This window comes from Solanum pennellii, chromosome 1, assembly GCF_001406875.1.
Source record: "Solanum pennellii chromosome 1, SPENNV200".
Taxonomy (NCBI): domain Eukaryota; kingdom Viridiplantae; phylum Streptophyta; class Magnoliopsida; order Solanales; family Solanaceae; genus Solanum; species Solanum pennellii.
The window spans coordinates 109238110-109250900 of NC_028637.1; the positions used below are offsets into that span (position 1 = coordinate 109238110).

At 37.7% G+C, this 12791-nt stretch overlaps 1 protein-coding gene across 10 annotated transcripts in view; it reads left to right on the forward strand.

The window, feature by feature from the left end:
• LOC107026956 (chloride channel protein CLC-e) overlaps window positions 1–12791 on the forward strand; it is a 37929-nt gene that overhangs the window by 6387 nt on the left and 18751 nt on the right. For 9 of the 10 annotated variants that reach the window (XM_027911973.1, XM_027911983.1, XM_027911975.1 and 6 more), the window contains exons 3-5: window positions 200–397; window positions 6825–7291; window positions 12158–12721. In XM_027911973.1, the coding sequence (XP_027767774.1) occupies window positions 200–397; window positions 6825–7291; window positions 12158–12721 (1229 nt within the window). Of the gene's footprint in view, window positions 1–199; window positions 398–6824; window positions 7292–12157; window positions 12749–12791 lie in introns of all 10 variants that reach the window. The other variant, XM_027911987.1, reaches the window with a different exon arrangement.

The window sequence follows — 12791 nt, forward strand, 5'->3', positions numbered from 1 at the left end:
CTTCTATAGTTGTTTTGATTTGTCGGTGGATGTTCAATGAACATTTTCTTCTTTCTATCTGCTGTCAGCATCTTCTGCCTTGTAGGAGTTCATTTTCTGGAAATATTTTACTTCTTGTTTTGCTAATAATTTCCTGTAATTTTCTCTCCATGATTAATCTGTTTGTCACTTTGAAACTCTTCTTGTTTTCTACTTAAAGGATTTAATGCTGCTGTTGCGGGTTGTTTCTTTGCTGTGGAATCTGTGTTATGGCCATCACCTGCAGAGTCTTTGTCCTTGACAAATACAACTTCAATGGTTATTTTGAGTGCTGTTATAGCTTCTGTTGTCTCAGAAATTGGTCTTGGCTCAGAACCTGCATTTGCAGTCCCGGCATATGATTTTCGTACACCTACGGGTAATTTTGAACTTGTTCCCTCAAGTTTGCATCTTAAATATATTTGAATAACTTACAGCAACATCAACCAGTGTTGGTAAAAGTCATATTCGCTGCATAAGGGAGATGCAAAGAGTGGGGTGATCACTTCATAGGTGAAACCATGTGCTTCAAAGAAATCTGTGCTTCAAACAATGACACACACACACTGATCCAAACAAGAAGCGGTCGAAATTTTTTAAATGTAAACTTTGAGGACTTGGACTTATGTCTGCATTATTGTATATTATATGCTGGAATTAGTTTTCCCAATTGCAATTTGATTCCTATAGTTCAAAATTCATATATGTTTGACATCTATGTGTTCACTTCGAAGAAGTATGTGCTTACTTCTTGTTTTATGCCTCACGGACCTTGTCATTTTTTGCGCCTTATTTTCTCTTAAAAACACTGACAACAAATGCATCTCAATAACAATCTAGTTAGGATTGGCTATACAAATCATCACTATTCATTTTACTCCATTTAGTGGTAGCCCTATTTAATTCGAATATTAATACTTGGTAGTATGCCGAGGTTCTCTGCATTTTCTACTTAGATATAAAGAACATACATAGTGTAATTCTACATTTGGTGTTTGGGAAGAGTGGTGTTTATGTAGCCTTACTCCTACCTTGTGAAGGTAGAGAAGTTATTTTCAATGGACATACGAATCTTTGAATAGACTGAAGCATAATGTAAATGTACCTTCATGAGTAAACCTTTGTCCAGATAGTCAGGTTTGTTTGTAAGGAGCTTTACCTTTTAGTTGTGTTCTATTTTTCCGCTAAGTTCTATTGATTCCAAGAATCTACAGGATAAATTCATTTAACCCCTTTATGCAATTTGACCTTTACACATACCTAGAACTTCCATTGCTTTCTTAATGCAATTTTACTTTTCTATAAAAGTAGAATCATGTAATGCTTCAAGAACTGCATTTCCATAAGTTTGGTAGCCTGAGATGAGTGGCTATGGTACATCTATTTAATAGAATACACGCCCTCTTATTGCTATCATTTTTATCCTATTATTTCAAGAAAATATTAAAGGAAATGATGGAAATTGGAAAAAATAAAGAATAGTTTCCTTAGAGTCCAAAAAGGAGGGGATTGCACTACTATCTTGGAATTCAACAATAGTATCCATCAAATTAGTTTTGACTGTGGAGAAATGGAGAAAAGAATCAATTATTGCATCTCTTCGGTGAGATACTCGATTTTGGTGAATAGAAATCCATGTGGTTTCTTTGGTAGTTTGAGGGGATCGAGGCAGGGAGATCCTTTATCACCTATGCTCTTTATTTTGGTGACAGGGGCTTTGAGCAGAATAATGGATAGGAATTGTTTTAGGCAGACATATCAAGGGTTTCAAGGCCACAGTTGGTGGTGACAATTCTGTATTGGATGCACATTTTTTATTTACAAAAGATACTTTGGTGTTTTGTGATGCAGATGGGATCTAGTTGAACTACATTGGACAAGTTTTGACTTGATTCTAGGTGGTATTAGGACTAAAAATCAACCTCAGAATAGTGTGAGATCGTATTGATTTGGGGAAATTGGTAACATTGATTTGTTGGCTCAAGAGTTGCATTGTTGGTGAAGATACCTATTACCTATCTTGGGCTTCCTCAGGCGCATCAAGTCACAACGTCTGAAATCTGGTCATCTAGATGGTAGAGAAATGGCTGGCAGACTGACAAAAAAGGTACTTGTCCAAAAGAGGGGGAAGGAAATGCTGATGAATTACACTTTGTTCAGTATCCCCTACTTATTTATGTCCTTGTTAAATGCTCTTACCAGTGTGATAGGTAAGATAGAAGGTTGGAAAGAATTTCCTTTGGGGTGCGATGGCTAGGGAAAAGATGTTTCAGTTTTCACTTAGTGCGGTGGGAGATTGTGACGTATCCTAAACTGTGGGGACGACTTGAAGGTCTTCAACTAAGCAATTTCGGGCAAATGGTTATGGAGATTCATGGTCTTGGAGAAGCATTATGAAGAGGGGTAGTAGCGGGTAAATATGGTGTTATGGAAGGGGGATGGAGAACATACGTGATTAGTATGTGTTTCCTCTATGGCCACCCAACCTTCACATAAGTTTCCAATTTCTTGAAATACTCTCTTTGACCAGAGATGAGGGGGGATTCTGTAATATCTCGCAAATTGAAATAACTAGTAAGGAGATAATAATTGGAAATAGTCATTTTTGGAAATTGTGTGATTTCTGAGTTTGTATGAGTGAGTTATGCCCATTGAATGTTGGGTTGTTCAAATAAGGAGAGTCTAATTTGGATTTTGGAAGGGTATTATGATCTTTTCCATACCCTATTATTTTGTTTTGATTTTTTTGGAGTTAATTAGGGTCAAATCAGAATTAGATCAATTTAGTCAATTGGAAATTCAAGCTAGGGCTTGGAGAAAAGAGAAAAAGGAGAAAGGAGAAGAAAAGCTCAAGATTCGCCAAGATTGTGTGATTGGATTGTGGATTTCGCCAAGGAATTAATCCTACAAGGTATGTGGGACTTTCATAGCATTGGGTTCGTTCACCCACGCGCCAAACTGTTTAGTTTAGGGAAATTCATTCTAAAAAGGTTGAAGGTTTGACGTTCTTGACATGTATTCTTGAATTTGATGTCATTCGTTAATTGGGCTGAATTGAGAATTTTCTGAGATCTTTCTGTCGAGTTTTAGAGTTGTTTTGAGTTAGGCTCTTGGGTACGTTGGCTGGGCATCATGTTTAGGCGAATTGGGACTGAAAACGAAGAAGGAAAAAGTCGGGCGAATTTGGGCAGTGGGGCCGCGTCGCGGACCTGCTTCTCAGATTTGAGAAAAAGTTATTTGCGAAGCGGAGCGGTCACAGACCGTTCGACCTCATAAGTTTTCAAAAGTCTCTCACAAATGGTTTTAGCTTTGTTTTGAGACTTAAGTTTGAGTTCACTAAAGAGTAAGTTTAAGAATTCATTTCTTTAAAATGGGTTCTTCAAAGTTATAAGGGAACTAAGTATTCCCAAAGAGTTAAAATGTTTTCATCATTTGAGCAAGAAAGGGAAACACCGATTTCCAAGAGATCTTTTAAGCTAAGTTTTGAGTAATTATCTCAAACCAAAGAAAGAGTAAAGAGTTTTGTTTTAAAAATGTATGAGCTAAGTACATTTTGGGAGTAGCATTGAGCTGCGATATGGGGATGCAAGTTCAGATAACTCAAGTCTTCATAAATCATGTATACTTTTTAGATGAATCCTAAGTGTTTTTTAGCATAGACTAGTGGATCCACCTAGTTGAGGTGTCCTATATGACGACAAAGTATAGGATAGTTCTGGCAGCGTGGGCAAGACGTATTACTACTTAGGCTCATAGTGGTGGCTGTTGGTTAGAGAAACTCCCCACTATATTACTTTATTATATTATTATATAGGTAAAGTTGAGTTTGTTATTGCATTTTTTTAACGAACTAAGTTAGTTGTGTCCACTATTTTTACAAGCTTTCTATATATTGCATATGTTTTATTGTTTTATATTGAGTTAAGTTATTTAGGATTTGAGTAAAGTTAAGGTAAGTGTTCCTTTCAGATTTTTTTCAAGCATATGTTATGTTTAGCATTTCAGCTCGCATACTCGTACATTTAATGTACTGATTGATATCAGTTGGCCCGCATCGTCTTATGATGCATACACAGGTAACTTGAATCAGCACCTAGCGCCTCGTTGATCTAGTTGAGCACTCAGTGTCAGTTGTGAGCCTCCTTGTATTCTGGAGGGCCCCTTTTATTTTGCTTTCAGTATTTCATTGATCGGGGGTCGTGTCCCTACATTCCTCTTTATTTTAAAGGCTTACGTTTAGTAGTTTAGTTGTCTTTACAATTTGGCCAAGTTGAATGTCGACTTTTAAACATTCTAAGATATTTTATTAAACAGTTGAGTAAAGTGCATTTGGTCATTGTAATAATGCTTAGAGTCCTCTGCTGAGTAAGTAAGCCAGACCAAGGGTTCGCATGGGGCCAACAATGGTTCTCGAGTGCCTGCCACGTCCAAGGTGTAGGCTCGAGGGGTGACATATTCCAACAGTTCTAATCCATGTGTCCTTGTTCAGAGTATTATTAGGGAGACAACCCACCATTGAATTCCACCATTCTAGATTGAATCCGTGATTCTTCCAGTTCCACTGCCCTTGGAGGGTCTGTTCTGCCATGTTTATGTTAGGAACTCGAACAGAAACGTACCTCCATGCATTTCATTGATGTTAACTCCAAATGCCTTTTTCCAAAGTGTTGACGACCATCTTCATATCTCAAGCAAAGTTGGCTTTTCCTTCATCTGTCCTTCCAAATGACCTACTAGGCATCTCTCTGGAAGCCCATTCTCTTGGTCTTCAACCTGTGTGAGGACTTAAATAATGCTAGCATTGTTCGTAATCTCTGCCTCCTTTATAGTCTCTGATTGCCATTTACTATCCTTAACTGCTTTTGCATAAGGGTAGTTGGCTTTGGTTATTCTAGGAGTGGCACTTCCATTCTTTCAGAGCATTTGATGAATTTTTCAATTTTAAATGCTATATCATGCCATCCCGCATTCAACGCTAATTCTGGGATGACCAGTATGGACCTACCCCCATTGTTGATGGAAATGATACTTATATCTTCCATGTTCATTATGTTTCCTAGTACACAAATGCTCCAGCTATCTTTCTGCAGTTTTCCATCTTCTGATCGCTGGAAGCTTCTCTAAGAGTGAAGCAGATCCATTCCATGGTTTTGCTGCTCATGGAAGATCTCCTCATCATCTTTGATCTTTCTACTCCTCTCAACCCATTCGAAGCACACAGAGCTGCCAGTGCTCCATTTAGTGTTGTAGAAAGACTTAAAACCCACATTGAAATAAATCCTATTGTCAGCCATTGCAAAGTCTGAAAGAAGGATCTGAATCTCGAAAAACTTTTATCACGTATAGGTAATAGTTAAGAAAGGTAAGGAAAGGGAAGGAATGGAAATAAAGGTTCGGCGCAAGAGTGCCGGAAAGAGAGACCCTCCCCCAGGAAGTAGGGAAGAGAGTTACCTCGGGACAGGTGCCTGGGAGCATATTGTTATTACGTTCCTTAATTTATCATATAGGTAGAACTCGTTAATAAATGTCACATATTTGCATTTTGGCTCTTTGATATGAATGTTGTATATATTCGAGAATTTGTGGACTAAAAATGACCTAAAAGAAGATAGAAATGAAAACATGCTCTTTTTTTTTCCTTCTCACGTGAAAATCTTGATAACCCTTGTGATAGAATTTGTCTATCCAATCTAATACTTTTAAGGCAATGGGTGGATTAGCCATGTCCATTTGAACTCCACTGGAGACCTTACACAACTGATGACGAAAGTCTAGCATTATCCAACACCCTTCGACTCATGTTACCCAGTTCTAGGGTTTACAGGTGGATTTGATTTAACTTTTTTTTTTTTTGTCGTTTTGTTTAAAGTAGAGAAAGAGGAGGCTCAACAAAATTGGGTCTGACGTAAAGGGAGATAGATTAGGCTCAATAGGCTACTGATTGAACTTATATGCTACAACAATGTTAGTGGCTCAATAGGCTTGATTGAGAGAGAGACAAGCCTAGAGCAGTTCCACAAGTTTATTTGATAAAGAGAAGCCTAGAGCGATAAAACGTGAGGAGAGAAAGTAGTTGCACTAACGATTTCACCAAAGGTTGGCTCTGGTACCATGTAAACCAATTTAAGTATCTAACCCAAAACCTTAAAGCAAAGGATGGAGTAGCCCAATACCATTTAAACTACTTTGGAAACCCTTACAAACCAATACGGTAACTTTCTATAACAAGCCTATCTTCTTATAAGTCGGTGCTTATAACTTGACTATGGCTTGTTCCACTAATTTAGCTTAAATCAATGTGAAATGATCTATGAAGAAATCCATAGGAAGCCTCTGCTGAAGTAAATAACTGACAATATATAAGGAACATTAATTCTCCCAAATATCTGGAATGTTCCCGAAACACAATAAATTAGTCTCAGACTTATCATTAACATGTTTCTCTCTTATTTTGGGTGATATGGAAGGTCAATCAAGGTATAAATTTTTTTAAGTGGTTAAAACTTCAGCTGAACATATAACTCTTTCTAAGTACTTATTCAGAATTATTTATCTAATGAAGTATCAGATCACTGGTGAACAAAACAGGAAAATATATTTTTTACAGCATAACCATACCTTACTAGAGGGAGACGAGCATTTTTTTCCTTTTGTTATTGTCCCTGGGGGTCTGCAGGCTTCTTCCCTGTGATATCACCTTAGACTCACATTTCTGTCATTGGTATTACTTACTGTGGTAAGTTCAAATGTGTTTTGAACTCTTTTTTGGCACGTACAATTGTGTTAATTGTTCGTCTCCGTTTCAGAATTGCCGCTTTATCTTCTGCTGGGTATCTTTTGCGGGTTAGTTTCAGTGGCACTATCAAGCTGTACATCATTTATGCTGCAAATAGTGGAAAATATCCAAACAGCCAGCGGCGCGCCAAAATCAGCTTTCCCTGTGCTGGGTGGTCTTCTGGTTGGGCTGGTAGCTTTAGCATATCCTGAAGTCCTCTACTGGGGTTTTGAGAATGTTGATATTTTGCTAGAATCTCGGCCACTAGTGAAAGGCCTCTCTGCTGATCTGTTGCTCCAGCTTGTAGCCGTCAAAATAGTAACAACCTCATTATGCCGAGCCTCTGGATTGGTTGGAGGCTACTATGCTCCATCTCTATTTATTGGTGCTGCTACTGGAACTGCATATGGGAAAATTGTTAGCTACATTATCTCTCATGCTGATCCAATCTTTCATCTCTCCATCTTGGAAGTTGCATCCCCACAAGCATATGGTCTGGTATGAATTTGCCTTTTGTTCGAAGTAGTACTACATGTCTGGATAAGTGAGTGTTTATTATTGAAAAGTAATTAGAGAAGTGCAAGGGAATCTAGCACGCAATTCTACTTATTTCCCTCGTCCATCTTTTCTTCTGAAATTCGAGGTCACTTTATCTCTACCTTGCATCACCATCTCAAACATATTTCATACCTCTCAGAGTTATTGGAAATGTCCTGAATTTACCTTGCCGGATGTTTATATTTCACCGATCACCCCCCACCTCGCGCGCCTGCATTCCTTACCATTACATCCACAATTACACCCCCATTCTTTCATACCCACCTAGAAGATGGCAGTTTAACTCAGGTGTTTCATTCCCCTTACATTCCATGATATGATCTTGCTATAGATTCATGATTCAAGAGGATGCTTTAACTGTAGATGAATGACCATGTGAGCCTTTTGATATGACTTAATCCAAAGTTAATGTTCAAAAATTATTTGAACGACAACATTGCATAAAATTCCTAGAAAACATCCATTTGAAAATGGGTTCATCTCCAATCAGGAAAGCATCTAAAATCTATCGCCCTTGAATTAATACATCAAATCTGAATTAGAGCACTCTGGGAAAAAAAAATTCTAATGTTACCAACTAGAGTAATTAATTTGAACTGCCTTCTTATCAGAATAATGTATGAAGAGTTTAAGTTCTACCAAAGGTGGCAGCAGGGGTGTAAAATTACATTGTATATATAGGTCGAAATTTGGTTTAATAAATATATATACAAGTGTTGGCACCTTTTGATACATGTTGAAGGTTTAGTGTAGTGGTTAAGGGGTTGCAAATATTGCTTGAGGTTGTGTATTCTGTCCCTGATAGCAGCCGCTTGTACATTTTACTTTATATTTTGAAAATCCTTGATAAAAATTCTGGCTCCGCCACTGGGTGGCAGAACCTCAAGTCACTTCACCATGATATCTCTTTCAAATAGTACTCTAGCATCCATAGAAGAATTCCGCCGTAAAGCCATCTGAACCCAGTGGTTTATCATTTATTTCCACAAGATTTAAGTACATAGGAACTAGATGGTTTAAAGTTGTTGTGGATTGAGGTTATGTTATCTTTCTCCTCTCTTGGGTTAATCAAACTAGGAAATTCTGGACTCTATCACTTATAAAATAAACATGAGTAATCTTTGTCAAAAAATAAATAAATATGAGTAATAATAGCTAGGAATCATCTGTATAGGACAGCCGTAGAGGTCAGCTTGTTTAGAAAAGTTTTAGTATGCGTTTGAGGTGAGCTTAATATGATATGCTACCTACATGGGCATGCTCAACACCCATCAACGTTCTTCTGTCATGTTATTCTTTTTCATGTTCTGGTTGGAAGATCATTTACATACTCACGCCAATCTTATCCTACTATTACACCTCAGATTTTTCAGTTTATGATGGAAATTTTGAGTAAATGAGCAAGGGTGGAGCTAAGTTGGGGCAAGGATGGTCAATCGAATACCCTTTGTTAGGAAATTACACTCTATATATAGGTCAAATATTGTGTTTTGAACACCCTTGACTCAACAAAGAGATGTAGGTTAGCGGACAATGTTGTTTAGAAAATCGTAAGATGCCAGGTTCGATTCCCCGTAGTTGCATTTTGTTATATAATTTTGTGCTCCTACTTTTTTCTTTATAACTGGCCTAAGCCTAACTATTTTTCTAAAACAAATAGGGAAAAAAAGGCCATGTTTTAATTATTTTTTAAATAAAGAGTCATGTTAAATTAAACATTGTTATAAAGAGTCATGTCATGTAATTATTTTTTAAATAAAGAGTCATGTTATCGAAGATGATATCACGCATCGTATTGGTGTGGCGTGTATGAAGTGGAGTCTAGCATCTAGAGTCTTGTGTGATAAAAAGGTACCATCGAAACTCAGGAGAGTTTTATAGAGTGATGATTAGACCAACATGGTTGTACGTCGCGAAGTGTTGGCCAATCAAAAACTCCTATATCCAGAAGATACATGTTCTGGAGATCGGGATATTGAGGTGGATGTGTGCCCATACTAAAAGCAAGAAGATTAAGAATGAGTATATTCAGGATAAGGTGGGAGTGACCTCGATGATGGATAAGTTGAGGGAATCGTAACTGAGATGGTTTGGACATGGTAAGAGGAGATGCATAGACGTACCAGTGAGGAGGTGTGAGAGTTGGTTTAGAGGGTACGAGGAGGGGGAGAGCTAGGTCGAAGAAGTATTGGCGAGAGGTGGTAATACAAGATATGATGCAGCTTCAGGTTACCGAGGACGTGACATTAGATAGGAAGGAGTGTAGGGTTGTCTTGCTTAGGATAGTTGGTGTTTGCCATTCTAATAGTTGTTTTATTATAGTTCTTGTTTTTTCCATATAATATTGCTTATTCTTGTTTTCTGTAATCTTTCCTAGTATGTTGTTTATTAATTATCGCACTATTTTGTTGTTGTCTTTGCTCCCTTGTGGTAGACTTTGCACCATTTTCTTGTTGCTTACTATCTTTCTTCACTGTCGCCTTTTTATTCATTTGAGCCGAGGATCTTTCAAAAACAGTCTCTCTACCTCCACGGGAAATGAGCCTATCTTCAAGTTATGGTTTAGCAATAGTGGACCTTCCAGTAACAAAGAACATTGGTTAAAGATTAGCGGCTAAAGAAATGTTTTGGAAAAGATCTGAGAAGAATTTGTCTAGATGGAAGACGGGTATTTGTCTCTGGTAGGCAGTCTCTCCTTTATTAATGCAGTTCTTGATGCTCTTCCAACATACATGTTATCTCTATTCCCCATTCCCTCTCGTGTAGTCCAGAGATGGGACAAACTCAGAAGGTCCTTCTTTTGGCAAGGTTTTCATTTTGTCAAATCGAAAATCTCATAACTAGTAAAAACAATGTGGTCTTGGCATCAAAAAATTGAAGAATCAAAGTAGGGCCTTAAAACTGAAGTGCTTGTGGTGGTATGCTCAGGAATCAGTCATAATGGGAAAAGGTAATCAAATTGAAGTACGGGAAGATGGATTTTTGGGCTACCAAGGATGGTCCACACCCCCTATGGAGTAACTGTTTAGAGATCTATTATGTGAGAAATATTGAAGGAGAATATTATTAGATTGTTGTTTTAATTATTACATACAGAACCCTATTTGTTTATAGACACTATAATACAATTCCTTACCAAATAGGAGACTATAAACTATTCCTATTCTGTGTAGGATTGTGTATGCCTATTCTATTCTAACAAGAACATGGTGGCCTTTTTTAAAGAGTCAATCTGTCATCAGAGTTTATAGTGGTAACTAAACAAGTGAGGATAAATGGTTAGTAATAGAAGTCTGGAAGAGATATTCCCTGACATGTTTGTTATAGCTCAATCAAAACAAAATTGTGGTTGAAATGTGGTCATTGAGAGTTGATGTTCAAGAAAATGTTGAATGACTGCAAATTCCTAGACTAGTTGATCTCTATAAACTTCTTGAATCATTCCAAGGGCTGAAGGATGCGATGGACTGCTTGTGGTGGACTGGGCATAATAAGGGCACTACAAAGTGACCTCAGGATATAAGATCATGAACATGACTGGGCCACGGTCCACAGAACTCTAACTGGCCATGGAAACAAATCTGGAAAGCTAAGATACCTCATAAGGTGGCTTGCTTTACATGGTTGCTAGCAAAGCAGGTTGTGGTGACACATGAAAAGTTGAGTCAGAGAGAAATTATAATGGTTACACTCTTGTGTGGGGATGCAGCTGAGACAGTTGAACATCTATTTTTACATTGCAGAATCACTGACCAACTATGGAAGATTTTTATCTATCTTAGAGGCATATATTGGACAATGCCTAGCAAGATTATTGACACTCTTTCAAGCTGGGAAGAGGATGGGATTGGGGCAAGAAATAGAAGTGACTGGAGGATCATCCCAGCTTGCATATGGTGGACTCTTTGGAAAGGAATTCCAGATGTTTTAGGATAGAAGTAGTAGCTTACATGAAGTTATCATTTTCCAAAAAAAAGTAGTAGCTTACACAAGATCAAATCAGACTATATTTTGCTATTTGATTTTTGCTGTACAAAGAACTTCGAGCTTCCATGTAGATGCAGAATCAATCCTAGAAGTTTTAGACTCTTGTTAGGATTGTTTTTTTTTTTTAGCCTTTTAGTGTTCATGCTTTCTTTTGTCAAGGAGGATTTTAGTACTACCCAAGTACTGGTCTATTATACAAAGTTGTTACCTATTCAGAAAAAGAACTTGAGATTGCTAAAGGAACCACATTAACTCTTGGATTCGCCTCTATCTACACTTCAAATTTAGGAGCATAAAAACTTAAGCACCTTCCTACCTAAAGAGGTGCATGGGCACATAAGAGATAATAGACTTTACCTGTCTCATTTGCCATATCTTAGGTATTTACAGTTGTATCCCGATAATGATCTGTTTTGTGGATCTAGGCTGAATCGAGATTCAGTCACTTTTGGTTGAAAGGTGCTGCTAGAGTTCCTTAGTTTACATCATTGTGGTTCTTATTCCATAAGTTCTTCCCCTCTCAACCACTTTCTTCTTTCTTCTTAGGTTATTTGCCTCTAGCCCTCATATAAATTTCTCAGAAAATCACTTACCTTGAGTTGGTCAAAGCATTACCAAACCATGGGCACATTAGTCTTTGCGCGAAATTTCATGGATGTTTCTGACCTTTATCCTCTTGTGCTTATGTAGCATCTGTCTTGATTAATCTTTCCTATTGTCGATGTGTATTTCTTTGTTTCAACATGAATTGTATCATTAATATTACTGTTTGACCTCAATTTTGGGTTCTTTTTAATTTTGGAAGACATTAAATCACAGGTTGGCATGGCTGCTACTCTTGCTGGTGTCTGTCAGGTGCCTCTCACTGCGGTTCTGCTTCTCTTTGAACTGACACAGGATTATCGGATAGTTCTGCCCCTCTTGGGAGCTGTGGGGATGTCATCATGGGTTACATCTGGACAAACAAGCAAAGGGGTGGTACAGGATAGAAAGAAATTAAAAGATGCAAGAGCCCAGATGACGCAGTGGCAAGGAACTTCTTCCTCCAACATTGAACTTCCTAGCTTAACTTATTCTTCAGGTGTGGAACCTTCACAAAAAGAGAGTAACCTCTGCAAACTTGAGAGTTCACTCTGTCTTTATGAATCTGATGATGAAGAAAATGATTTCGCTAGGAAAGTTCTAGTTGCACAGGCAATGAGAACGCGATATGTGACAGTCCTAATGAGCACCTTGCTAATGGAAACCATATCTCTCATGCTAGCTGAGAAGCAATCTTGTGCTATAATAGTTGATGAAAATAATTTTCTCATTGGTTTGCTGACACTTAGTGATATCCAGAATTACAGCAAATGGCCAAGAGCGGAAGGAAAATGCCAGGAGGTAGCTTCTTAGCACATATAAAACATGGTTGGCTTTTGTTGGCTTTTTAGGATTTATATATATATATATA